Source organism: Mixophyes fleayi, chromosome 5, assembly GCF_038048845.1.
Source record: "Mixophyes fleayi isolate aMixFle1 chromosome 5, aMixFle1.hap1, whole genome shotgun sequence".
NCBI lineage: Eukaryota > Metazoa > Chordata > Amphibia > Anura > Limnodynastidae > Mixophyes > Mixophyes fleayi.
In genome coordinates, this window is record NC_134406.1 from 26,176,502 (window position 1) to 26,204,477 (window position 27,976).

The 27,976-nt window shown below is 41.1% G+C and overlaps 2 protein-coding genes across 6 annotated transcripts in view; one reads left to right on the forward strand and one right to left on the reverse strand.

Moving 5' to 3' along the window:
- CROT (carnitine O-octanoyltransferase) overlaps positions 1–19,635 on the forward strand; it is a 35,754-nt gene extending 16,119 nt beyond the window's left edge. The window contains exons 5-18 of one of the 3 annotated variants that reach the window (XM_075211872.1): positions 1,553–1,677; positions 2,955–3,063; positions 3,553–3,646; positions 3,730–3,855; positions 6,894–6,995; positions 8,618–8,701; positions 8,787–8,894; positions 9,456–9,586; positions 11,346–11,469; positions 11,669–11,747; positions 13,646–13,739; positions 15,000–15,119; positions 15,763–15,893; positions 19,394–19,635. In XM_075211872.1, coding sequence (XP_075067973.1) covers positions 1,553–1,677; positions 2,955–3,063; positions 3,553–3,646; positions 3,730–3,855; positions 6,894–6,995; positions 8,618–8,701; positions 8,787–8,894; positions 9,456–9,586; positions 11,346–11,469; positions 11,669–11,747; positions 13,646–13,739; positions 15,000–15,119; positions 15,763–15,883 — 1,417 coding nt within the window. In that variant the 3' untranslated portion in view covers positions 15,884–15,893; positions 19,394–19,635. Of the gene's footprint in view, positions 1–1,552; positions 1,678–2,954; positions 3,064–3,552; positions 3,647–3,729; positions 3,856–6,893; positions 6,996–8,617; positions 8,702–8,786; positions 8,895–9,455; positions 9,587–11,345; positions 11,470–11,668; positions 11,748–13,645; positions 13,740–14,999; positions 15,120–15,762; positions 18,586–19,393 lie in introns of those variants that run through there. The other 2 variants (XM_075211871.1, XM_075211873.1) reach the window with 2 other exon arrangements.
- LOC142158173 (phosphatidylcholine translocator ABCB4-like) lies at positions 18,492–25,387 on the reverse strand. 3 transcript variants are annotated; one of them, XR_012692733.1, is made up of 5 exons: positions 25,034–25,387; positions 21,773–21,873; positions 21,256–21,396; positions 20,274–20,430; positions 18,492–18,903 (listed from the first exon to the last, which is right to left on the reverse strand). XR_012692733.1 is itself a non-coding variant. In XM_075211874.1 (4 exons), the coding sequence occupies exons 1-4, from the start codon at positions 25,276–25,278 to the stop codon at positions 18,820–18,822; spliced, it is 627 nt and encodes a 208-aa protein (XP_075067975.1). In that variant the 5' UTR covers positions 25,279–25,386; the 3' UTR covers positions 18,492–18,819. The 3 variants fall into 3 exon arrangements, 1 of the variants encoding a protein (XP_075067975.1); XR_012692732.1 differs by lacking the exon at positions 21,773–21,873 and having other exon boundaries at positions 24,868–25,387; XM_075211874.1 differs by lacking the exon at positions 21,773–21,873 and having other exon boundaries at positions 25,034–25,386.
- Positions 25,388–27,976: the final 2,589 nt, after the last annotated feature.

Below are 27,976 nucleotides of genomic sequence, written 5' to 3' on the forward strand. Positions count from 1 at the left end.
GGTGTCCCCCGCTCCCTGAGTGCTGGCTGGGAAGCTGCTGCACCTCCATGTTGGTAATGGGCTGGGACTGTGGAGCTGAGCTGTGATATCACACAAGAGAAAGGAGGTGCTGCTCCGCCCAGCTCCACACAGGGTAAGAAGCTGGCATGTGCCTATGGGGTGTGAGGAGCCCAGTATGGATGTGCTGGTCCTGACTCTGAGCAAGACCAGCCCTTTTTATGTCAGCCTGAATATTGGGAGACAAACACAGTGTAAATAATGAAAATGAAAGTAAACCACATTTATTAGCAGGAATGAAATGTTCCTATTTAGATTCGTGTTGCCTGGGTGCAGGGCTGACTTTACTTTCTTCCTTGGGAATCGGCCAAAGATAGTGACCCGCGTTGTAGCCATGGGAAGGCTGGACACATGGTCTAAGTATATGAACTTGGTTCACATATTGCCAATGGGATTCCATTACAGCAGTGCAATTAGGCCAGGGTGGAGCCCCGGTATTTTTTTTAATGAGTGGAAGGATATAGATCATTTCTTTCTCATTATTACCTTTAAGTGGGTGGGGTGGGGGGGTCTCGTTGTGGTTTGAATAGGATCGTGTTTAGAATTTTCTGTTTCTCCTCATCAGTCCCTTCTCTCCCAATGTTATACTTCTTAAACGCCAATGTTGTATTCCTAGAGGCTTTTGAATCATTAAGTGAGCTACACCCTTCTCTATAAGGAGCTACTCTTCAGCTGGTATAACACCCTTTTTTGATAAGTGGGTGCAGGTTTATACCTGCAATAACACTCGTTCATTCAGTCTTAGAATTATGTATTTACTTATATTCAATATTTTGTATTAAGTCTAGTTTTTACATTTCTTTCCACCCTTTCAGTATTGAGTATAATATGAGGTTAGACGTGCAGTTTACCAAATAATTCTTCATTTTTAGATTTTTCTTGTACCCATGAGCACCCACTTTTATTATTTGTAAGGAATCCTTGTTTCTTGTATTGGTTTTGGGATTATCTCTGTCTCTCACTCAGATTATTTACTACTGTTTTGCATCTGCTCATTTGTTTCAGTCTTTAAATGTTTCTGTTTACCTTTACTGGGCTGTATGACCACCCGAAGAGTGTATTTTCATATCCTGTTTATATGTTAATATTTAAACCATAAACACACAGCCTACTTGTTGAATATCACCCTACCCAGTGGTAGAAGTGGTGGTCTGGAAAATGTAATGGGAATATAAGTGAATGTAATTTAAGTGTTACAGTGAAGACAGTAGGAGAAGTGCCGGTATGACATACCACCGTATACACCCCCACTTCCATCACTGACCCTACCATATCTTTGCTCCTTTTAAATTGAGCCACACCCACCCCTGTCTCCCGCCATGTCTTTCCAGCTTCTATGCCGCATTGTTGTGTCCCTGGAACTTTTCTAATTGGATTACACCACTACAGCTAGGTTATATTGAATAGTATGATGTTAACCATGCTACATTGTTTAATGTAATAACTTGTCACATTGCACCAGGTAGGTACATTATGGTTTGTACCCCTGTTACAGGGAGAAACTGGGCGTACACAGGTCAAGCAACGCACCCCTGGATATGCACCAGTTTCGGAATGTGTTCAACACCTGCAAGATTCCCGGAGTGACCAGAGACTCCATTGCAAATTACTTTAAAACTGGTGAGTAAAACATTGTTGAGGCTTCCAGTGTTAGTACTCACAGGTTGCATTCAACCTTCCGTTAACAATGACATCTTAAAGTGCACCTACCATGTAAAAGTACAAATCTGTAAATAGCAATGGTTTGTACCAGACACTTATTTGTTTCTAGGAAAATTAGTGGAGGAAGAGATGTTGCATAAAGGTGGGTGAACATGTGGGGTGCAGAGGAACTTAAGTTTGAACATACGCAGGCAGATTGTCATTTGACCAGAAATGTGTCGAATTTGGCTCACAGGTGACCAGATTGCTCAAACCGAGTGTCAGTATAAACACGCAATAATTGTACACACCGAGAAATCATAGCAATAATGTCATCTGCTGAGCAAATTTTCTGCCAGCATCGATAAGGTATTGATTGTGATTGTTGGTCATTTTGACCCCACACATAGCAATTTGGAACCAAGTTCATCTCAAATGACCATATTGACTGTCAAGTTTGCTTCATGTATAAGCATCTTAATTAAGGGAGCAGCCATTCACAATGTCTAGGGAAGCAATGGGTCTAAGAAAATAAGCATTTATACTACCATCAGTCTGTTTGTTCTTAGGTCCCTCAAACATGCTGGTTTTCCACATTTCTGCACTAATTAGGGTCCTAAGAGCTCTGCCATAAGAACATTCTTCTATGTCACTGGAATGCACAGCAATTAAAATCCATTATTACATTGGTCATGTTTCATGTTGACAAGCGAATGTTACAGATTGCTGCAGGTTTTTCTGTTCTGTAGGTTGTTTGTTTTTGTTTTTAGTAAAACAGGTCCTGCTAGATTCAGGCTGGAATTACTTTCCTTTTTACAAAAACAATCCCAGCTGAAAGAACATCTCCTATTAGTCACTACCTGGAAAAGTTCTGGCAGAATTGGACTATGACATATCATTATAACAATTTGATCACTTATGAGTAGATTTATTAAAGCTTCTAAAAAGACAAATTGGAGGTGTTGCCCATAGCAACCAATCAGATTCTAGTTGTCATTTATCAAGTACATTCTAGAAAATGAGAGCTAGAATCTGATTGGTTGCTATAAGAAACACCTCCAATTTTCCTTTATAGAAGCTTTTAGTAAATCTGCCCTTTAGACTAAAGCACTGCATCCACCTTCCCACCAGCGGGATGTACTTGCAGCTCTCTGAGGGTGTTTTATGACTGGTTGATTTGTATAGTTTATAAAAAATGAATTTATTAGTCTAGAATGTTACATTTTTTTTGAACTTAATATTTTTTTTTATTTCAGAGAGTGAAGGCAGCTGTCCTACTCACCTCACCGCCATGTGCAGGGGCCGAATCTTCACCTTTGCCGCTGTACATGAAGGCCAGATGCTTTCTCCACCGGAGATATTAAGGTCTTTCCCTTATGTACCATTTCTAGATAAAACAAGAAAAAAGATTTGACAAAGTTCAGTCTAATCTACGTAAATGACTTAACAGATGAAGTAGTCTTTTTTTCTAACGTTTCCACTTAATTAGCAAAGTTGGGTAAATGACCATACTCTAACAATTTAAATAAATGAGGATTAGCTGGTGATGCTGTTATAACTGCACTACGGTGCCTTACAGCGAGTGTGATGGAGTCTAGGCCATCCTTAGGAGAACGTTTAAATCTACACTTTAATTATTACATTGTTACTAAGCTTATTTAATACTGAACAACGTCAAAGAGCATTATGGCTAGTAAATTAAAACACCCACTTGCATCAGACTGACATAAACGATTGCCGGGCTGGTTCCTGAGGCTTACAATAAACTTGTGGTGTTTGCATCATGTTATTATGTAGGTTAAACATTTCCAAACCAGGACTGTTAATTGATTGCAATTATATATCTTCTTTTAGGCAACTCTCACATATTCAAAACAGATGCCAAAGTGACCGGGATGGGATAGGACTGTCTGCTTTAACCACAGAGGAGAGGACACGCTGGGCTCTGGTTGGTTTCTTCTTTCATTTCTTGTAGGTTCCTTCAGAAGATGTTACATTTACCTTCACATCATAACTTTGGTTTTCTTGTAGTCTCGTGACCACCTCATTAGCCTTGACCCAAAGAATTTATCTCATCTGGAGCGGATACAGAGCAGTTTGTTTGTTGTGTCTCTCGATGAAGATAGTCCTCATGGAACGCCTGAAGATTATAGCCAGGTAACCAAGAAAACATTGTCGTCTTCAGCACTGTACGGTGAACCAGGTTAATTGTGGTGTGTGGCCTTCAGAGGTAGTCATTACTAAAGTACTAAATCGTTTGAATTTTAAAGCTTAAGGCTGAAAGGGCTTTTTCACCTGGAAAGTCCCTCAATGCATGAACGGTGGTCCTTCTGCTGGTAGCCCAGCCACCATTCATTCTGAGTGACGAGAAGAGTGCAGGCCTTTCAGTACAGGTGGATTTCACTTGTCCTAGGCCATTTCGTTTGCTAATATGAGTGGTGTGTATTGAATGTGGCACTTAGTTGGATGTTCTGATAAGTCCATGTATGCAGCACCACAAGGGTCCTACCCCCCTCAGTCAGTGCCGAGTTGCTGCTGTTATCATGTACCATCGGGTGGGTGGCACCTATCACGTGAATTCCCACAAATTGCATCCTGGCATTAGATCTTATTCAAATAAATTTGGAATATATCCATTTTTTATGTTTGTGTGTTAATAAAATATCCAAATGGTTTAATTTGCAATTACAACCTCTACAATACATTTAGGGCCTGGTTCATCAAAGCACGTATCTACCGTTTTTTAGCTTATCGTATGCCAAATCGCTCTGCGCGTGCCCGGAACAGGCAGATATGGCCGTTAACGCACTCTTGTTCCGTGCGCTTACAAGCGCTAAGGACACTTACAACAGCCTACAATTTTGGGGATTGAACTGGGCGGGGAAGAGACGTTTTGCCGTAGTCATTGTACAGTAAGAGCGTGCCAAACTCAAGCGCACACAGCCACGTCCGAATCAAGCTCAATGCACGTTATGTTCAGTAGACGTTAACAACGTTCTTATAAATGTGTATCTTGTGCTTTTTTGAATTTGTGAGTGCGCACAACCTAAATACGTGCATAGAATACAGAATGCCAGTTGTGTACAGAATGCGAGCTCTAAGGAAGCAGGCCCTTAGTTGTTTAGCTACTTCCTGAAGCAGTAGGCATCCAATAGATGCCAAGTACCACTAGCAACTGGCAGATAACGTGTGGGCATATGTTGGGCCTATGTTGGGCCTTCTAACTTTTGAGAACCTGCACCAAAAGGTACCTCTAGCAGAGTGTTTCTAACCAATTGAGAATATAAAAACTAGGGTAGGGATTCTATTTATATAGACATTTAGGGCCTGTTCATTAAGAACCGCAAAATTAATGTAATGTGCGTTTTTTTTGTTGATGTTTTTTTTAAACTCACATAAATTGGGCGTACGCTTGTCTGTATTCCTCTACAAGCGGACCTGAACATACGTCACTTGTTGAATAAGGTTAAGGTACGCACTGCACTTGCAGACACAATATACTGCAGAGTATGTCCAATACATATAAGGAATAGAAAGTCCTAGCGGAACGCACAGAAAAAAGAAAATATTCAGTTATTGCCATCTGTTAATAAGTCATTAATAAAAAAAAAAAAAAAAAAAAAAAAAATTCCCTCCATGAACTGCATTAATCAGGATGTTATTAATGTCTTCTGTACATAAAATGCATTTTTACAGGTGCTCCTGGTTGCAAACACATGTTCTAGCAGCATACATAGCGGTCATTACTGTCACTTACACCTGACCTGTAGCTGCTGCAAGTGATGCGTCAGCAGATCTCATACCGTTTTGCCGGAGATGGGACTTCCTTTACTTTGGTCAATAGACTCCTATATTTTGGTATTGCCATTGTCACTTCTCCTGTCAGTCCCAGTGCCTTGTTACATTTTACAGTTCTTCAATACATTACTAGCTGACTTATTACTAATTATAGTGTTTCCTGACAGCCTGTGGATAGACTGTGTGTGATTACTAGAAGCTGTCTTTTAATTACCCGCATTTTATTCACATTTGTAAAGCCGGAGCCTGTGCAGCAACCACAGACAGCGCTACACCCAGTTTCCTGTTCTCCTACCGCATAGATTGTGTCTGTGTCTTTGGATCATCTGATAAACCATTTATACTAGTGACTTAAGGTTCTACACAGAGACATTACTTTACTGCTAATATATAATGATGTGTTAACTATGTATTATCTAATGTGGTCACTATGCAACGTGAGATAATATTTGGACTTTGTACTCATACATTCTAGAACACACCTGTTTGCTTTTTGCCCTATTTCCAATAGGATAATAAATAATTTGAAAATCCTTTGGCATCTTTCCTGTTTGAATAGGTTCATTTTATGAAAAGAACGCCCTGGCCTTCTCACCAGATTATCTTTAAACAATTGCAGGCAGATATACCCGCAGTTTTTCAGGTTGCAACTGCCTGTAATAATTTGACTTTACCTGACCTTAAACGAAATCCCTGACCCTACCTTGTCATTTTTACCATGTGATCACATGACTTTATTGAGGGCAGCCGAACCAGTAGCTCATGTGTCAGGTAGTATGTCCTGCAAAGTGGCCTTTGATTTTTGAAAGCTTACAGAAATGTCCACTATACTTGGGTATTAAAGGTGTGACTTAAATAGGATATACTTTTTGATATAGCCTCATAAGATTAGAAAATAATATATATTTAGAAAAATCAACAACGGAAAAAAGCACAAAAAATCTAGTATAACTTTGAAAAAATCTGTATGTGTGTACGGTATATAAAATATGGCAGATTTTATAATCGACAAAAGCAGTTTTTTTAAAGATATTTTTTTCCTACATAACAGCTGCTTTGTGTATATACAGTTCATTTGTACTAAGTTTATCTCTAGCTCACAAATATTTATTATTTTTAAATGTATCAGCATTTCACTCTCTTACCTCTCTGTTCCATATATTTATAGAATCATTCTGTGCATACTACATGTGTAGGCACAAAGAGAACATCCTGCTTATAGGGTTTTAGTAATGTGGATTATCCTGGTGGTGAGCAAATGTTTTTTTTGTAATGTTTGTATCCTTTTATTTATGTAGAGCAACATCTGTATGGAACTCTGATTGGATGTTGGCCAATAAAATAATTTAATATTAAAATTCCAATTATTACCATTTGCTTTATTATCTGTCCTGCAGATTACAAAGTTGGCCCTTGCCGGAGACCCAACCGTACGCTGGGGGGATAAATCTTACAACTTCATCATATGGCGCAATGGGGTGGTTGGCTCTAATTGTGATGTAAGTGCGGTCCTCACTGTCATGTGCTGGGACCATGTGCTTCATTGTGCACTGATATAGAACCATATGTCAGATATTATGTATGTTTAATCTGTGATGTGAACTGACAGTTTAAAAATTGGACAAATCACCTTGTATATAGTATGTTCATCTTGTATATTACTTCTCTCATGTTTTGCTGTAGATGTTTCTTTGTATTACAACGCAGTCTTTTAAATGCAGTAACTGTTCTAAATTTCCAAAAGACCTGACCAACCCTCATATGATAGATTTTAGAGAAATAGTATACAGTAATCTAGGACCAGGATGCATCTGCACAGATCTAAGGGTATATGATCTTCTGAAACAAAGTGGTCCGTGCTCCCTTATTGCCCCTCTTGGTAAGAAGCAACTGAGTAAATCGCCAGTAAATGCTGCCAGCTGGGGATGCAATGGTTCCTAGAGCCGCCACATGGACAGCAGTGCCATAACCTTGGGACAGACCCTCAGAACATGATGTCTGCATCCTGTTGGAATGTGACACAAGTATTTTATTTAAAAGGGGCTCGGTTTGCGAGTGCTAAGCCTGCGTTACACATTGGCGGTAAAATTCTGATTTAACTTACGTTGCAAACAGCATTTAAACAGTTAGATGTCAGTGTACCAAATGAGACGGTACATATGTGTTTCATCGTGTGGTTAATTTGTATTACTCTGCTGTGTCTTTTTTTTTTTTTTTACACTTCCTACAATTTTATTGTATAAGCTTTGCGTTAACACAGTTGGAAAATAATATTTATACGTATCGGAGAACGTTGAGATGCGGTTAGAAACCATCTACATATTTGTTTACTTGAACTTCCTGGTTTGTCACACGTATAAGAACTGAAAGTGAAAGCATTTGTAAACGCTTATGAAAAACATATTAAATGGACAAAAACGCAGTGCGTTGACTAAAGCGGGATGCAAATATCCTGCAGATCACACGATTCACCACCGTTTGGTCAGATATTGCAAGCTCTCACGATCATATTTAATCGTCCCAAAACACATTGAATCTGTTGATTTTGGTTTTATAAACTTCCTGAAAATCACAATCAACGATGGAATGATGTCGGGCAAATGTGAAGGTGTGTACGAACTCACTACCAGCAGTGTAGGCAGATCTCCATAGAGTTTACAGAGTCATGATCTTTTTTTAGCAGATGCTCATGAAAAATGAATATCACAAATCTGAAATTTAAATCGTAAGTTATGTACACATGAATCAGCATGCTCATCAGGACTTTCAATTGTTGGTGAAATCACATCTGAAGTAAGATTGCATAGGTGTGTACCCAGCTTAGGACTGACTTTATATTTTTAAAACCTATAGATTTAAACTTTGTTATTTCACATAATGGTCCTGCAGAATCTAAAATATCCCATTATCATTTGTCCTTTCCATAAATGTATCCGCCTGATGTGCTACTTCTGCCTTCACATCAAGAGAAGAATAATCTTTCCTGAAAGGGTAACAAGGATGTGCAGCCTTGTCCTCTGGTCCTGATTCTCTCCTCCCTTACCTCTCATGTGGATGAAACTGTTGTTCTGCTCTGTGTGTATCTGGCTGATGTCTGTGCTCATATTCATGTCTGTTCCAGCATGCACCTTATGACGCCATGGTGCTCGTAGCAATGTGTGACTACATTGATCAGAACATCAAAGCTTGTGAGGGGCGTTGGAAGGTACGATGTCATTGACGGGAACGCAGTGAAGCTTTCGTGCTCATTGCACTCCGTGTCTTTATAAGTTTGCCCCTTCTCTTGGCAGGGCTCACCCATAGTTCGGGACCTCCCTCATCCTGAAGAGCTGGTCTTCACTGTGGATCAGAAAATCCTAAATGATATCGCTCTGGCCAAAGCACAGTATCTCACTCAGGTACACACTGCAATTAATAACGTTTGTGGATCTACCTGTGAACTCGGCATTGGTGGCCGTTGACCAGCTCTAAAATCTTTTGGTTATGTTGTAATCTTCCCGCAGGAGAGAAATACTTGCAATTAATTTAATAAAACCATTTTAACTATATAATGTGTTATCATACAGAGCCAAGCAGATGCATAAGAATAAGGCATAACTGTATGATATACATAGAAACTTAGATTATAATAATTCTTAGATTGTGAACTTATTTGGGCTGAGCCACTTACCTTCTGTTTCATGTCATTGTGTGTAATTTATTTCTATCATGATCCGTTATATGTAGAGAACCACATGATATGTTAGTGCTTTATATAGAATGAGAAAGAGGAGTAATATAAGGGGCATGTATGGGTAGAAAGAGGGTAAGTTAGAATAGGTGGGCAGCAGGTTTATGGTCAGAATAGGACTTTCTCTAGGTAATGTTAGTAAATCACATTAGTAGAAATCTGCAGGCACCTATTACTTATCATCTCTCTAATGCAGATTAGATCCTAACATTGTCCGTTCTGCTCGCAGGGTTCTGACTTGCAGGTAGCCAACTATGCCTTTACGTCCTTCGGGAAGACACTGGTAAAGAAGAAGAATCTCCACCCAGACACCTTTGTCCAACTTGCTCTCCAGCTGGCATATTACAAACTTCATGGGCGGTAAGCGTTAAACTGCCTACAAAACTTCAAGGAAATTATTCATATTTTATCAGGCCACTAAATACAAAAATATACATGTTCATATTTGAAGCATGGAAAGAAAATGTAAAGAAAAAAGAAACTATTATCACCCTCGCAGCTTTTAGACCGTGTACAAAGGGGATCTGACCTAGGACAAAAAGCTGAAATGATGATGCAAGAGTCTTCTTGCAGTGACATCACTAGCAACACATGGTTGTATGACTCCATTCATGTTCATGCTGTTGGTGACTAGCAAGTCAATCACACAAGCTCTGGCTTTACACAGCGTCAGAGTTATGCAGGACAAAGAAGATGTGTTTGGGGTTGTGGTTTATTTGGTTTTCATTTTTTTTTGCGCTTTCTAAATTGTAGAACAGAACAAGCAGCTCGCCGGACATATTTTGTAAAGTATTGGCAAATTGGCAGAATTTCAATTTAATTCTGAAATACAAAGGCTTTTATAATCTTTATTAATGACTAAAAGTGGATTTACTTGCTCTTTAAAACTGATAGAGAAGGAACCTTGGATATTGCCGGAGTTCAGACATGAAGGACGCGCAAAACATTCATTCATAAGCCTCTAATAACATTTTATGGTCTCATCTCCCTAAATAAAGAACATAATCTAAACAATGTGCCAGCCTACTTGACTTTTTATGAACTGGTTCTTAACATTTATGTGGATTACAAATAATTTATGTACTCTATATTGAATCCATATCTTTATTTATTACCATCACATCAGTTGCTGATTGTCATTGGTAACAACAAAGGCTTATTTGCATTTTCCATTATTAGTTTATGGTGTATTGTAGTAAAGCAGCGTTGTCCACGATGTTCACGGGAAGGCTGGTGTCATACTAGCTTTTCCGAAAGGACTGTTTTTGCTTTTTGGTTTTGTTTTTGTTTTTGTTTTTCAGCCAACTGACCCTTCTTTCCAAAACAATTTAGTTGTACTCACATTCAGGGGGAGATTCAATTTGGCACCATGTGTCTCCATAACCGTCTACGCCAACACACCGCGCCGATGTTCAGGCTGGAATCTCTGCTCATTTTTTCTCCTGCCCCATAGAGTTTCCTTAATGTAATAGTCGGCAATGAGTGCCAACAATTGAGTTTCCCCCCTCAGTGTCCATTGTGAAACAGTGTTACCTTGTCACACCAGATCACTTCAGCTAACAGAACTCCATACATTGTTTTGACAGCTGCAGACCGCTGAATAGTCTTATTACAGGGAAACACCAGTTGAAATTGAAACTTTCCCCCGTCACATGAGCAATTCAAAGCTATACAAGTATGGTGTGCAGACTTTAGATAGGTAAAGCATGCTAGTGTAACACCGAAACCACGTACCCCTTAGAAATCTGTCTTTAAATCACACGGATAATAAGTGAACACCACATTGTTTTTGATTGAAGATGTAGGGCCACTTATGTCATAGATACATTGTCATTGGCTAGGTCCCATTGACAACATCTTCTTTATGCCAGGAATGATGTCCGCCAAGTAGGCATCGCACCTACAATATACGCCTTGAATTTAGTCTTCTTTTTCTACATATTAATGGATATGCAGCTTTTTAAATATGTCTTGCCACTGAACTTATAATAAGTTTGTCCATCGTTGGCTTTCATACAGATTTCATGTTAGGAACTGAATTGAGAGGTTTTCTTTTAGTAGTGGGATTCCAGCTGTTTAATGGTGTTTTGTTTTGTTTTTTTGTCATTTGTCGGCATAGCCCCGGCTGCTGTTATGAAACGGCCACAACCCGGATGTTCTATCACAGTCGCACAGAGACCATGAGACCTTGCACAATGGAAGCTGTGACCTGGTGCCGCGCCATGCTGGATCCTATTTCCTCTGTACGTGATGGAATCCATTCTACGCCACTTACGTTGTTAGTCTTGTGTCCTTCAGTCCTAAAGAGTCTGCAGAAGTATAATCAAAGCGTAGACGTTGTGTGAGGTTCTGCACGAGTGAGATATGAGTCAGTTTATTTCTTAGGTCTGTTCTTCAAAAAGATCTTTTAAAATACTGTCAAATCTTGTCTCTTGTCTACAGCATGCACAACGGCAGGAATTAATGCTCAAAGCATTTGCAAAGCATAACAAGATGATGAGAGAGTGCCAGAATGGGAAAGGTAAGTAACTAGAAATTAAAGGGGATATCTGTCTTCAGGTATTTTCCCAAACTCCTGTTGACTACTGTTAATTTCTAACCCTGCACACTGTTGTGGTGAGGTGTGTAGCATAGCTCCCAACATGTCTGTCCCCGGCTTCAGAACGGGCGTCGTGACCACGTCACAATGGGGATGTGGCCATGTTGTGCTGGGCTAGTGGTCATGTCCCCACAGGGCTGCCTAGCACTGTAAAACGCTAGGCTACCCATTGGATACCTCCCTTCCCCCAACATTCCCGCCCGCGGGTGGAATGGGATATTGTCCAGTGGAAGGGGAGAGTCGAAAAGTTTAGGTCTGATTTGGATAATGATAGAAATGTGGACAATGCCGACATAATCTGGATAATCCTAAAAGGTTCATACTTTAAGTAACCCCTGTACTAAATTCTCTCCCTTACCAATAATAGTACGGTACCCCAACCATCCACTCTATTTAGCAGGGTCTATTCGCATATATCCCGGACCTTGATCACCTGACACACTGCTCAGTGATCTGCGCTGAAGGAGAGATGTGTCACAGGGGCTGTAACTGACAGCCTTAGAGCTGATGTGTTGGATCTCCCATGATGCACAGAGACATGAGCAGTGGCGGAGGTGATAATACGAGGTTCCAGCTACACGTGAGTGTTAGGACCCTGTTAAATAAATAAAATGGAGGGATCCTGCCAAAGTACTGTTATCGGGAATAGAGAGGATTTAGATTTCTTGCATCGTAATTTTCACTCGGTGTCTCTCTGTGGCATCTCCACAAGTTTAATGGATGGAGACGTGTGGTTAGTAGCTTAATACTTAATTAATGTGGTTGATATTTTTTTTTTTTTATATATATACTATTATAAAATTATGCAGTGAAATGGGTACAAAGAAAGCATCCAGAATAACCCCCCACCCCTCACACTTCTTTCCATTGCCATAACCCAACGGTGCCTAACTTGTTAGGTTATTGCCGACACTGTACAATTCCTGACTTGCAAGATCATTGTGTTATTACAAGTTAACCCGTGCATGATACTCATGCATTCTAGTCAAATCAAGCTACTTAAGGTGTTAAAAAGGTTCTTGTCATGCATTTGGGCCATAGCCCAGGCCTCCTCAGAGGAAGAGCGTTACTTCCCGACGTAAGCGCCCTTTTTTAACGTGGTTTTGTCAACATGTCACCACCTCATCATTCTTCTCCATCACCTCATCCTTCATTTTCATCGCCACATCTATCCAGATGTCTATCCAGACACAGGGATCTCTCTCAGCGGTCCTGAGTATCACACTCCTCTCACTCGGTCACCCCCGGCAACCACCAACCACTCCCCACTGTCACCCCCGGCAACCACCAACCACTCCCCACTGTCACCCCCGGCAACCACCAACCACCACTCCCAACTGTCACTTCTCCTTCAAGAAATATATATATATATTTTTTAAATCTTTATAAACACTTTTAACAATTAACAAATTAAATTAACAAATTAGAAACATCTTAGTATATCAAATTTCAGCCCTTTCTGATTTTTTTTTTCCACACACACTAAGAATTTAGTAGGTCAGTGAAAAACTCCGCCCAGCAGGTGGCGCTGCAGCTTGGTTTTATTTTTTCCACACACACACACACAGACAGACTAACACATGCCACTAAGCATTTATATTATAGATAGGACAGCCCTGACATTTAACCAGTTTAACCATTTAACCAGTTTGTGGCAATGTCATAAATGTTTTAGGATGGTTTTATATTCATGATTATACTGAGGATTATGACAATAGAAACTCCAACTTTAGATACATGAAAAAAGTTTGGGGTCTTACTGCGCCATTGCAAAATTTCTAAATATTACTTTTACTTCTTTTTTTTGTTTAAACTTGCAGGATTTGACCGTCACCTCTTGGGTCTTCTCCTCATTGCAAAAGAGCAAGGAATTGCTGTACCAGAACTATTTACTGACCCAGCTTTCACAAAAAGGTGAATAACTTGTAGTGACATTTTGCGGTTATGTGTTATATATGTTACGGCTGTTAGAATCTCTCTATTTTGACAAAGTGACCTAAGTAATGTTATTAAAGGGTGTAGCAGAAATAGTGTTGTATTTTTCTGGCCTGTATACACAGCATCATATATGACATACTAATAAACACCATACAACCTGTTTTTAACCCCTTATGACAACAGAGTTTGTAATATATTTTACCAGCCTCTGCGTACCTTATAATAATCTCAAAGTTTTGTGCCAGGCCATTATGCCCACCTGTTTAACAATTTATCTCCTCTCAAGTTATTGCCTTCCCAGCTGGCAGTGAGGTAAATAGCTTGTGTTTCTAGAACATAGTGACTGGCAATGATTTCCCAAAGACCTGTATTCTCTTTGAAGTGTTTGCTGAACTATGCGTCTTTACTTAGACCCCATTCCTGTATCTTCCTCCATTACCTCTATCAGAACATGGGACTAGGTAAGCATGCAGTGCTTGTCCACAGGAGTTTCTCCTCCCCTGTCCAGTGCATCAGGCCAGGAACCTTAACAGCCATACCCGACCCAGTACAGTATTGTGGAATGCTGTGTTATTACCTCTGCTGCTATAGGGAAGCCCCAAGTCATAACTTTACCAGGGGACATTCTGATGAATGTGGAATGCTGTGTTATTACCTCTGCTGCCATAGGGAAGCCCCAAGTCATAACTTTACCACAGGATGTTCTTATGAATATGGAATGCTGTGTTATTACATCTGCTGCTATAGGGAAGCCCCAAGTCATAACTTTACCACAGGATGTTCTTATGAAAATGGAATGCTGTGTTATTACCTCTGCTGCTATAGGGAAGCCCCAAGTAATAACTTTACCAGGGGACGTTCTGATGAATGTGGAATGCTGTGTTATTACCTCTGCTGCCATAGGGAAGCCCCAAGTCATAACTTTACCAGGGGACATTCTGATGAATGTGGAATGGTCGGTAATACAATATCATTCTGGAATTTGGGCTTCTGCCATGAGCTTGTCAGAAAATGAATATAAATAAAGCCATGCACTTACCCCAAATGTTTAAGAAAGCAAAATCGTGACAAACTAGTACATTCCCTGACCCACCAACCACGACCACGCTGTGACATAATCCAGATTGTTGTGTAATATTACTAATATTTTCATATATACCTGAATGTATACGTGCTCTAGTTTTAAATCACATGGTCCTTGTTCTTAGTAACCATATCTTCTTGATTTGATCATAGTGGGGGAGGCGGCAATTTTGTTCTTTCCACTAGTCTTGTTGGCTACACGAATGTTCATGGAGGCGTAGTTCCCATGGTACACGATGGATACGGCTTTTTCTACAGAATCCGTGATGACCGGTATGTTTATATCAGTCCGCCTCATGTGCAACTTTTCTTTCATGTGTTACAGAGCCATTAGCCCTCAAATAATGCATTATTAAGTAGTTGATATGTATTCAAAGTTAATTACAAAATTAAGTTTTGGGTGGATTAGAAGTAAAACCTGGGTCCGATATTTTGGCAAGTCTGCAGGTTCCCAGAATCCTTATGCATGGCTGCCTCTAGCTCCGCTCACTCTGACTCGTTGTTGTCGCTGTTGGACAATCGCTACGGAATATGCTGGTGGACCCGATTGTACAGCGCTATGGAATTTGCTGCCGCTATATAAATAAATGATGGTGATCACATCGCCCTGCCTGCTAATACAGACTGGGTTGGCAGGAGCAGGGAGAGTCCTGCAGTTTCTGGCGCACTCTCTCCGCTCCTGATGTCCATCTATAACCTACTGACGGCCGGAGTGAGCATAGCAGTGGCAGGAACTTAATATATTGGGAAACCGACTGCATCGTGTGCATGTTGGAACCCAGGTAAGTAATTCTTATGGGACTGATACACTTTCAAAAAGCTCAGCTTATTCTAATATTTATAGGGATACCAGATATATGAAGTTTTAGGCTGTTTTTATGGAGACCAGTCTCCACTTTCTCATTGTCGTCTTCAGGTTTGTAGCAGCCTGCGTTGCTTGGAAGTCCAGCCCTGAGACTGATGCAGACAAGCTGTTGCGGACAGTGTTCCAGAGCTTCCATGAGATGCTTCAGCTGATGCTCCATGCTCAACTGTAATTGGTGACATGTGCGTGTGGGCTTTTAACTTTCATATTCCACAAACAATGCACAAGGTTCTTAGCACAACGTTTACAATACTTACAGAGCAATATTTGTATGTCGGGGCCTGCTACATGCCTACGGACAGGGCCAGCGTCATTGTTGTCTTTATTTCAAAATGACGATGACGTGATATTAATACAGGAGATGGTGCAGGTGTTCCTAACATAGAGCATGTGCAGGAATCGTAACACTAACACTGGTCTTATCAGCACCCAGATTATCCATTGGGGACGCAGAAACCGGCTCGGGGTCTGAAAATTACACTGTATGCAGCCTATGACCAATGAGTTATTGTGTACATTAATCATCTTTACTACAGGGATACATATAACTTTCACTGCAGCCATGTGTGTCGTTAACTGCCATACTTGCTTCAGAAGTGGGCCTAACTATTCTGGTGCCTGAAAATCGGTGGTGTTCTGAGCCCTTACCCAAACTAAAACAAACCTTTTCCTTGTTGAGGAATGTACTGTGTAAAATAAATATTGTTACTTGGGTGGGGTATTCGATAATAGCAGAGACCTCTGAAAGTGTTTCCAACGTCATTGATGAAACAATTGGACGTTTTTACAAGAATTCTATTGAAAGTCCTCACCTAGGATGTTACCTGATGTTACCGTAGTAGTGGTAATAACGTGCAGCAATTACCGTACGAACGCTAATAGTGCACGAATCCCCCCCAAATGTCTAACATTTTTATAGTTATTATTATCCTCATAATCTTTATTTTCTTTGTAAGATGGGATAATTTGCTACTTTTTATTCTTATTGTATAGTTCTGATCTAGCCTGGGGTGGGGAACATGTAAAAAAAATAGTAAATTAATTAAATGACATTTGGTCTGTAACCTTGGTATTAAGTATATCACATGGCTTGTAATATGTGATCTACAGTATTAAAGGTGGTGTCAAAGAAACACCATCCTAAAGACAAGTTAAAGCAACATTCTTATTTATGACCCCCCCCCCCCCCCCCCCACCTAAATTTACCAACAAGGTAAAATCACAAATTTCTAAAAAAAAATTGTAGCAAGATTTATTTTTTGTATTCCACACTTTTTGCCCTTGAAGTTTACAAGCTGAGGTAGCTGCCTTATGCTTATCATAGGAACTGCCCTCGTTGTTTCCACCGAGCATGAAAAATTAAATTACTTTTGCACTTAGTAAAATATAGAGGACTTAGGAGTTTTTGGGTCTTTTTTTCCGGTTCTTATATTTGAGCCTAGGGTCCTAATGAATATTGATCCAATGCCCCATTATCCCACAATGCAGCTAGCTCTGTCTGTAGCACGAAGCGGAATGCAAACCAAATGCAACATGCATAAAATAATGCAGTGCACACAATGCAATAGCAATGCAAACTCACCTGAGCCAACCTCAGCCATGATGTTGCCATGGAAACACATGCCCTTCTATCACATACATGGAACCATGACGGTTTATCACATACTTTGAGAGCATTTTGAGATTTAAAAAAGAATAAAGATTTTAGTTTGTTTTTAATTGTTACCGATCTGAAAAGATCTGAGCCCCTGTTAATGAACTACAGGCACTGTGAATCATGGGAGTTTGCAGGGGCTCTCACAATTGGTTAAGTACCAGGAATTTTCTGGAATACCGATCGTCGCAGTTCTATGGAGTGAGGTAACATGGCCACTCCTCAAAGTAAAGATGTCCAAAACTATAATGCACATCATCTTATGACAGTGAGCTCTCATATTTTATATTAGTTTGATATTTTAATTTTATATTTTTACCACTTCTGGTAGTTAGTGGACTTTATATAGTCACATTGATTGCATAGTCACATCAGAATAATTTTGGAAATCCTGAACGGTATTTGAATTCTTGGGATTTATTTTGCTCTCACTTTGCTTAATTTTTCTGCTTATTTAGAGTATTTTATTCTATTAACCTAATTGTCTAACATGTACTTGTCACCTATACACTGTGTGGGCAGCCATTTTGTGAACTGAACCGATAACCACTAACTATGCCTACATAGGTGTTTCTGTCACCTTATACATGTTCATGAGAAGGTAGCCAATCAATTCACTTCATGCCAGAAATATCACTGAGGCACTTTTTGTCACTGGTTCCTAGTGAATTGTTCCATTCTAGTGAATATTGGTTCATCGTACAAAATGGCTGCCTTTAATACATGCAGGCGACAAGGGCACTTTATTATTATACTCGATTAACTGAGAACTATTACTGCCAATCAATAATGACAGAACATTCCCTCTGTTTAAGCTAATGAGTGAAGTGTCTAATTGCTGATTATACACACAAACAATCATTTTAACATGTGAAAATCTGTCTACTCAGGTCTTGGAGCTTTTACAACAAGATTAAATGCATGTTGTAAATGAGATATATAACCACTAGATGTCACATGTACTTCACAGAAGATGCCTAGTCGTCCCGTCTTAATTTTAGCAAACGTGTGTGATCACAACGGTCAGATATGAATAGGTTGGGATCACCCAAAAGCCCTTATAGCATCAGATAATCTGCTGCGTGTTCTTCTGATTGAATGTATTTTCATCTGTATGCAACCTCTATGCTGCTTTTTCAGGAGTGGGCCTTATAGGTAATCTAAATGTACTGTTATTAAAATAAAGTTATCATTAAACAATAAAACATTTTAAGAAGAAATTAGTGTTTTTATTATTTATTTTCTTTGTTTTACTGCATTTCACACTGGAAAAGATATCTTTGCCTGTGCAGCTTCAACTGGTTGGGTGCTTTAGAATAACAGTATTTTATGACTGATTCCATAAAACTCAGTTTTTCAGGTGTTTCATCTTTATCTCCTGTTGGGAATCATTGTTGTAAGTGGACTATATAAATCCCATATTATAGTCCAACTCCGTAATCACCAGTCTGTCGCTATAAATTGTCCTGGTTGAGGATTGACCAGGAATAAACAACTCTTTTCAGATTGATAGCTGCATGTGGAGCTGGTGTTTTAGTCTATTGAGGATATAAGAATTGTGTTGATATTGTACATTGTTGTATTGCACTCTTGCCTTTAATATATAATGTATCAGAATGTAATATAGCTATTATTATAATTTATATAGTGCTGATCATATTACGCAGTGCTGTACAGAGAATATACACCCGTTCACGTCAGTCCCTGCCGCTTTGGAGCCAACGGTATAACACACACACACACACACACACACACACTAGGATGCAACCTGTAAATGCATGTTTTTGCAGAATAATTTAATATCTTTAATATCCTCGGTATGAACGCCATATTTTGCAATAAATGTCCTTTGATTAAGTGAAGCCCAAATTGTAACCAAGTTGGACATAGGTCCATTTTTGTGGCATATGGACTTATCTGGAGAGATGTGCGACACAACATACACATGTGAGTAAGCAATATTTCAACATCCTTTTTAATAATCTATAGTATTATATTATATTATAGTATATTCTAATCCATCTATAGTATAAGACTGATGACAGCTGGCTCCATGTTACCTGACACAGCGTGGACCGCAGAAGTACTACCCGGGACGTCTTCTGCGAGGATTATACTATACCACGCTTGTTTACGTTTACGGAAGGGTAAGAGTCCATCTACTCCCTTTTTACTGCGGTGACAGTCGTGGAATGTTTTAAATGTTTTGAAAAGCTTTTTTATGCCTATGTCGGTACACATGGAATAAATTGTTTAATGGTGTTACACTACGGAGTTCCTTCTTCTCTTTTTTATAATCATCAAAACGGAGAGGAATTTGACATGGTGAAGTCGTGATCTCTCCATGAAGAGTACAGGTTATGTTACATGCGTGATACCTTTTTCCTTCTAGTGAGTACATACCCTTAAGGGGTTAAGAAGATCGTGTTTACCACGTGGTGTTTGTATAAACTACATATTACACGGGCATTAGAAGGATATTGATATTTGGACCAACTGGACTGTACAGGCTGTACTATGTTTGTCTTTTTCTTTTATATATTCTTCTGAATGACTGAGAAAAAAAGAGAAAATCTGATCCGTTCCGTGTGAAATCACGTCTCTTGGGATATAGACTTATAAACAGGACGCTCATTGCAATATTAGTGGATTATTGAATATCACCATTAGCGCCGTCTTCCCTTTTATTTGTTTGTATATATAGATATATACTTTTTTTTTTTGCATGCGTTCTGATGGGACTGATACCCATATCTTGAGATCCAATTGGATTTGAATACAGGCGCATGTACGCTCAAGTTCCGTGCTCATTTTAAAAATGCAGCTTGCATGTAGGTTGCGCTCAAAGATGAATCAGGCCTCTGTCTAATATTATACTTAGGAAAATTTCCTTTTCGGGTTTACTTACAGGTTTGCTTCCAGCAGTGCTATAACTGTCTATAAGAGGCTCCTTCTCCAGCAGACAGAATATATGAGCCGCTGACAATTTAGCTTTAGCGTAGTCTGGAGCAAAGGAACTGGTCTGACCCAAAGCCATTGCCCCGAATACAATCGATGAGAACACCCTGAAATAAATTGCAAGTCAACATAAAGTCTACTGACCAACATAAGTTACATTTCTATATACGAGCTAAAGATTACATTGCAATTGTCATATATTGTAGTACAGGTTATATTACATTTGAATGATTGATAAATCCACTGTAAGCTTAACCTTATAGACACGGTATTGTCCCCAATTGTGCTGCTTTATATGAACAGTACGTACGTACGTACGTACGTACGTACGTACATACATACATGTTTTTGTTGTGCAGTAAACCCATAATGCAAAAAATCCTCCATTTATATTAACCAGCATTAAATGAGACACTGGGTACGAAATGTCGACAATGGAAATGTCAGCAGTCACTCTGTTAACACGAAAATGTCAGCAGGCTAAATCCATTCCATTCCGGTGACAACTTCAAAATGTTGACAGTGTGATTGTTGACATTCACAATGCCGACATTAAAAGAGCCATGCCGGTGGCTCTGGCAGCTCTCCATCCGCTGGACCCACAATTAGCACAGGTTTGGATGTGTTTTGGTGTGGGGGTGGGGGGGGAGTAGTTATAAACTTTATTAGTTTTTTTGCTTTTTTTATGACTGTTTTATTCCTGGACGGACCCGTCAGCATTATTCTTTTAACGTCGGCATTGTGACTGTTGACATTGTGAAAGTCGACGACCACAGTGTCGACATTTTGAAGCTTTCACAGGAACTGAAGTGTTGGCATTTAGCTTGACGACATTTTCATGTCAACAGGATAACTGCCGACATTTCCGTTGTTGGAAATATGACCCCATCCCGTTACTTAACACTCGTACAAATAGTTACACAAACACTTACAGAAACACATTATCAAATGTCATGTATTCTTCTTCCACAAGAAAAGCCCCAAACCGAAAACTTCCAGCATAAGCAAAGAACATGATGGCCTGAGACAGCCCATAGGTGAGGCCTTGCATGTGCGCGTTCTTGACTGAATTCCTGAATGACAAACATAATGTAAATAAGTTACTCGCACGTGGATAACACTTGTTACATTATATAAACAGGTAAAACTAAAGACATATAAATAAAAAGAGCTGAAAAACACACTTAAACAGTCTGTGGTCTGAGAGACTGTGTGAGTGTAAATACCACTATATTAAAATAAAGGGAATATAAAGTCATACCAAGTGCTATGAACTCTAGCGCTTTTCTTGCTGGAAAAGTGCTACCATTCTAAGCATTATCTGACAGACCCTAAAGTGATCTTTCACATCCAATGTTTTAAAGTGTCTTTGAATGTGGTCTGCGTTTGGTGTATATAACATTATTGTACATTATAGTATGAAGTCAGTAAGTCTTCCCCTTTTACTACCTGTAGGGTCCCTCCAGTGTTTTCTCATAAATGGCCTCAAATTTCTTCTCTCGGGTTAAGGATACAACTGTACGAATGTTTTCAACAACATCAATGGCAACCTTTGGTGTAAGGCAAGTTTGAGAAAAAAATAAATTAACCCGTTTATTTGACCTGCGGATAAAATGTAAAACACACCAAGGGGTATATTTACTAAAGTGCGGGTTTGAAAAAGTGGGGATGTTGCCTATAGCAACCAATCGGATTATAGCTTTCATTTATTTAGTACTTTCTATAAAATGACAGCTAGAATCTGATTGGTTGCTATAGGCAACATCTCCACTTTTTCAAACCCGCCGTTTAGTAATTCTAGCCCCAATAGTTGCACATGTGGTTTTTGAGCCTATGCTACGGCCACCAGTTTATCTTAAGCTAACATCGAACTGGATGGCGGAAGGATCATCTGTGGTAACAGCACTTTTAATTCCACATACCGTTCAGTAATAACAACCACTTGCTTCACAATGTGTTCAGATTCTCATTCATAAAAATGTATTCTCTGTAATATAATTTTATATACACTTTATACCAGCTGTTTTGGAAAATAGGCCAAGACTGGTGTTGAAGAAGGCAGCAAAGTTAATTGAGTTACACAGAGTTGACAGTATATGTTTAATGCACATAATTTTTAATGTAACATCCCCTCAGGTGTTGTTGTTCACACCTCCGAGTGACTGAGTGTGTGACCTGGCACTAGGACCCAGAGGAGGCACACTGGGAATGTTGCTTAGCAACATCAGGCTGGTATGAGCTGAGGGGATCAGAACCAGGCGGAGAAAGGGAGATCCAGGGACCCAGGACAGAGGGGAGGAGGTCCTAGGAACCCCCTTGTAATCTGGGGGCTGGTCCATCGCCTGCTGGCACTAGGGGCCATAGTACAACATCACAGACAGAATACCAGTGACATGGGGCAGATTACAGGGGTAAATTACCTCAGAAAGTGACAGGATGATATAATGATAGAGAAGCACCAAACAGGGTGTGTCGGTGTGTCTGTCATCGTCCAACTGAGAGATATTACCCCCATAGAGCACGAGAGAGAGATATTACCCTACTCCCCCCCCCCCCTCACAGAGGACGGGAGAGAGATATTACCCCCCTCACAGAGGACGGGAGAGAGATATTACCCCCCTCACAGAGGACGGGAGAGAGATATTACCCCCCGCAGAGGACGGGAGAGAGATATTACCCCCCTCACAGAGGACGGGAGAGAGATATTACCCCCCACAGAGGACGGGAGAGAGATATTACCCCCCTCACAGAGGACGGGAGAGAGATATTACCCCCCTCACAGAGGACGGGAGAGAGATATTACCCCCCTCACAGAGGACGGGAGAGAGATATTACCCCCCTCACAGAGGACGGGATAGAGATATTACCCCCCCCACAGAGGACGGGAGAGAGATATTACCCCCCTCACAGAGGACGGGAGAGAGATATTACCCCCCTCACAGAGGACGGGAGAGAGATATTACCCCCCTCACAGAGGACGGGAGAGAGATATTACCCCCCGCAGAGGACGGGAGAGAGATATTACCCCCCACAGAGGACGGGAGAGAGATATTACCCCCCTCACAGAGGACGGGAGAGAGATGTTACCCCCCGCAGAGAACGGGAGAAAGATATTATTCCCCGCAGAGAACGGGAGAAAGATATTATTCCCCGCAGAGAACGGGAGAGAGATATTACCCCCCGCAGAGAACGGGAGAGAGATATTACCCCCCGCAGAGGACGGGAGAGAGATATTACCCCCCGCAGAGAACGGGAGAAAGATATTATTCCCCGCAGAGAACGGGAGAAAGATATTATTCCCCGCAGAGAACGGGAGAAAGATATTACCCCCCGCAGAGAACGGGAGAAAGATATTATTCCCCGCAGAGCATGGGAGAGAGATATTACCCCCCACAGAGCATGGGAGAGAGATATTACCCCCCGCAGAGAACGGGAGAAAGATATTACCCCCCACAGAGCATGGGAGAGAGATATTACCCCCCACAGAGCATGGGAGAGAGATATTACCCCCCGCAGAGAACGGGAGAAAGATATTATTCCCCGCAGAGCATGGGAGAGAGATATTATTCCCCGCAGAGCATGGGAGAGAGATATTACCCCCCACAGAGCATGGGAGAGAGATATTAACCCCGCAGAGGACAGGAGAGAGATATTACCCCCCACAGAGCATGGGAGAGAGATATTAACCCCGCAGAGGACAGGAGAGAGATATTACCCCCCACAGAGAACGGGAGAGAGATATTACCCCCGCAGAGGACGGGAGAGAGATATTACCCCCCACAGAGAACGGGAGAGAGATATTACCCCCCGCAGAGGACGGGAGAGAGATATTACCCCTGCAGAGCACGGGAGAGAGATTTTACCCCCCACAGAGCATGGGAGAGAGATATTACCCCCACAGAGCACGGGAGAGAGATATTACCCACCGCAGAGCACGTGAGAGAGATGTGGGCCCTGGAGCAGGGAGGCGGGGAGGAGGGAACCAGGGCCCCCAACCATCTGCATTTGCCATGCAGCAGGCCCCATTATCTCTATGCGCCCCGGTGCACTGCACCTGCTGCACCAATAGTAGTTCCACCACTGCAGGAAACCTCTTATATAATGTGGCAAGCCCCAAATTAATCTTTTGCACTAATCTGACCTGATTGGCTTAGTAAACACCCTACACATTTGGATTTTGCAGTTTCTATGTATATTAAACATCTTATCAAACAGATAATTACTGCAATCCATCTTCTTTACATGTTCATTACTAAATACTTAAAAGCAATCCGAAATGGCTAAATCAATCTGATAAACCATGCTTTATCTGAGGTTCTGGTCAAACAGTGGGATACAGGGCTAGCTAAAATAGATTTTTTTTCAGATGTCACAAATATTCTTTTGTTCAAAGAGCAGTACGTAGTTTGGACTTGAATCCCTTTACTCATCTTTGCTATCACTGTTTGTCTTGTGGTTCATCTCTATAGATTCTCCTCAATTTGATGAAGAAAAACATTTACTTGGCTTCGAAATTTATTATTGCATTCCCCCTGTTGACATACCTCTCACCTGTTCTAACCAAAAGTGGCCACTCGCTCAATCATGACCTTTAGTCCTCAGGAAACTGGGACTGCCACACAAAGCCAGATAGTATTTGGTGTAGCAGAGACCACATATAACTGGGTGTTGATTGGTGAGGACCCTTAAATATGTTTGTAAAATACTCACTCAGTCAGCCTTGTATTCAGTTCTCCAGCATCATTGACATCAAACCAACTGATTTCCTGCTTCAGCACCGCATGAAAAAAATTCTGCCTGATCTTCTTAACCTGCCGGCCAGCGGCCAGTGTCCATGGTGAAATCTGAATGTAGGCAGCAAGCAGTGAAATACACCCCAAGCCTGTGTAATAATAGGAGAACCTGAGGAAAGAAAATAAACACTCTTTTATTATCCTCAACGTCTGTCGCTGCATCTCTAACACTACAAGCCTCACTTGTGTGCCAGTCTACAGTCCATCAAGACTTTAACTTTAATGAGTAAAGTTCATTTTACCTTAAAATGTCATAAAATGTCTAATAAATCAAAAAATTTGCCAAATCATTCCGCATAGGAAAGCACTATTCTTTGTATACAGATGTAGGATAAGTACGGTTACTTTTTTTTACCAGTAAAACACAACATATGTGCATTTGAAACCTGTCCATTGAAAATGTCATATTATACAGAGATACTTACCGTTAAATCATTGTCGGACTGGTCCACTGGGACTCCCCACTGACAGAGAGCCCCGTCCCCTACCCTATGTCACAACTCCTCATGACCGCTAACTCTGTCCAAACACTGGTGCGTACGGCACATATGGGTATAATGGAGGGCACGGAGTAGTTGAGGGATGTTTAAACTATGGCCTGGTCATGGCCCCTCAAGCTATGTTGTGGGTCCTCCCTTCTCTGGCTGACCTTCATACCACCACTCCAACACTGCTAGGAAAAATGTATTTATCTTGATATTTGGAACCTCATGCCTTCATAAATTACTCCTGTCTTACCACAAGCTCTTCTGATTCATTTTTGGAGCATTGTCTGTGAGAGGAGGTACTTGGTGATCATGGAGTATTGACATTAAGGCCTATATGAAGAAAAGAGCGACCTCTTCCCACTCTTTCCTCCGTGTTTCCCTTCGAATATCCACTTTCCCTGGTTGTGTGCCAGTGGAGGAGTTGGGGATGAGCGAGGGTGCGCATGCATGGGAATAAGATCAATCATTACTATGATTTGAGGAGAGACACGTTATATGTAACTCAGTATTACATATGGTGCTGCTCTTTTCAAAAAACGGAAACACGTTAGACCAGCAGCAATTATCTATATTACTGTAGCAGAACTCAGTGACTGTAGAAGGAGGAGCTTGGTGATTACACCTGTTTGTAGGACATCATCACCCGCCAGCTGCCCTCTCTTCTCTCCCTGGAGCTTTTTGTATACCAGGTTTCTGAACATCACTTTGCCAAGCCGCCCTTTTTTCCTCAAACACGATTTTATCTTTCAATGAGATTTAATTTACAATGTCCCTTTAAATGTTGTTATGTCTATATCTGTCTATATCTGAACTTCAGGAGGTAAATTCATCAAGCTGCGGGTTTGAAAAAGTAGAGATGGTGCCTATAGCAGCCAATCAGATTCTAGCTGTCATTTCGTGGAATGTACTAAATAAATGATAACTTAAATCTGACTGGTTGCTATAGGCAACAGCTTCACTTTTTCAAACCCGCAGCTTGATAGATTTACCCCAGCTGTGTGCCTGGTTCACTCAGTACTCCTGATTCTATAAATTCATATGATACTATATATACATATGTTGGTTCATTGCTCAAACCATGGAGTATACTTTCCGAATCACTCCCACATATTCCATTACATTGTAACATCTTGCGAGGCTATGTCCTGTACTACAGTCCTGTACTTTAATCAATGTATGCTTTCCCTTTGCATTGTACAGCAGTGCAGAATTTCTTGGACCCTTCTATTTAGGAGGGAATAATAACTTGCATAAGTTCTTGAAATGTGTGAAAACCCTTATGAACTGTTTACTTTAGACAAAAAATATATATTACGTTATTTTTAAAGAATGGATGTTGTAGGGCATAGAGAGGGCTGGATTGGGTGCGGGGGGGGGGGGGCTGCACAACAAACTACAGTGTGGATGAGGGGGAAGAGAGAGCACTGCAGGGGGAGGTGATAGAGGAGAGAGAACTTCACTGTGGAAGGAGAGAACTGAAGGGTGGAGGAGAGAGTCAAATGCAGGAAGTGGGAGGAGAGAGAATGGCAGGAGACGGGAAAGAGAACTTTAGCAGATGAGGGAGAACTGGAGGGGGAGAGAGATCTGCAAGCAGGGCATGAGGGGTGAGAGAGCTACAGATGGGAAGGGATGGAAGAGAGTACTGCAGGTTGAGGGGACGGGGAGGGAGTGCTGCAGGTTAAGGGGACGGGGAGGGAGTGCTGCAGGTTGAGGGGAAGGGGAGGGAGCACTGCAGGTTGAGGGAATGCGGAGGGTTTCTGCAGGTTGAGGGAATGGGAAGAGACTACTGCAGGTTGAGGAAGGAGGAAGAAACAGGATTGAGAACTGTAGGAGCAGCATGATTATGGCAGGGGGAAAAGAGGCGGAGTGAATTGCTAGGGAATAAGGGGGAGAGAGGGCTATAGGATGAGAAGGGTGGAGAGAGAACTGCAGAGGGAAGGAGGATGAAAGAGAACTGTGGGTCGGAGGAAGGGAGAAAGAGAACTGCAGGTGGAAGGAAGGAGAAGAGAGAACTGCAGGTGGGAGGATAGGGGAGAGAGAACTGCAGGTGGGAGGAAGGAGAAGAGAGAACTGCAGGTGGGTGGAAGGAGGAAAGAGAACTAGATGTGGGAGGAGAAAGAGCTGCACGTGGGAGGAAGAAGGAGAGAGAACTGCAGGTGGGAGGAAGGAAGAGAGAGAACTGTAGGTAGGAGGAAGGAGGAGGAGAGAGAACTGGAGGTGGGAGGATAGGGGAGAGAGAACTGCAGGTGGGAAAAGGAGAAGAGATAACTGCAGGTTGGAGGAGAAAGAGCTGCACGTGGGAGGAAGAAGGAGAGAGAACTGCAGGTGGGAGGAAGGAAGAGAGAGAACTGTAGGTGGGAGGAAGGAGGAGA

Excerpts from the sequence above, each read along its gene's own strand:
- LOC142158173 (XM_075211874.1), bottom strand. The coding sequence starts at position 25,278 with ATGCAGCGACAGACGTTGAGGATAATAAAAGAGTGTTTATTTTCTTTC. Across the intron at positions 20,431-21,255 it reads ACATTTGATAATGTGTTTCT|GGTGTTCTCATCGATTGTAT; the intron begins GTAAGTGTTTGT and ends AATTTATTTCAG. Across the intron at positions 18,904-20,273 it reads GCACTGCTGGAAGCAAACCT|ACTAAAACACCAGCTCCACA; the intron begins GTAAGTAAACCC and ends TATCCTCAATAG.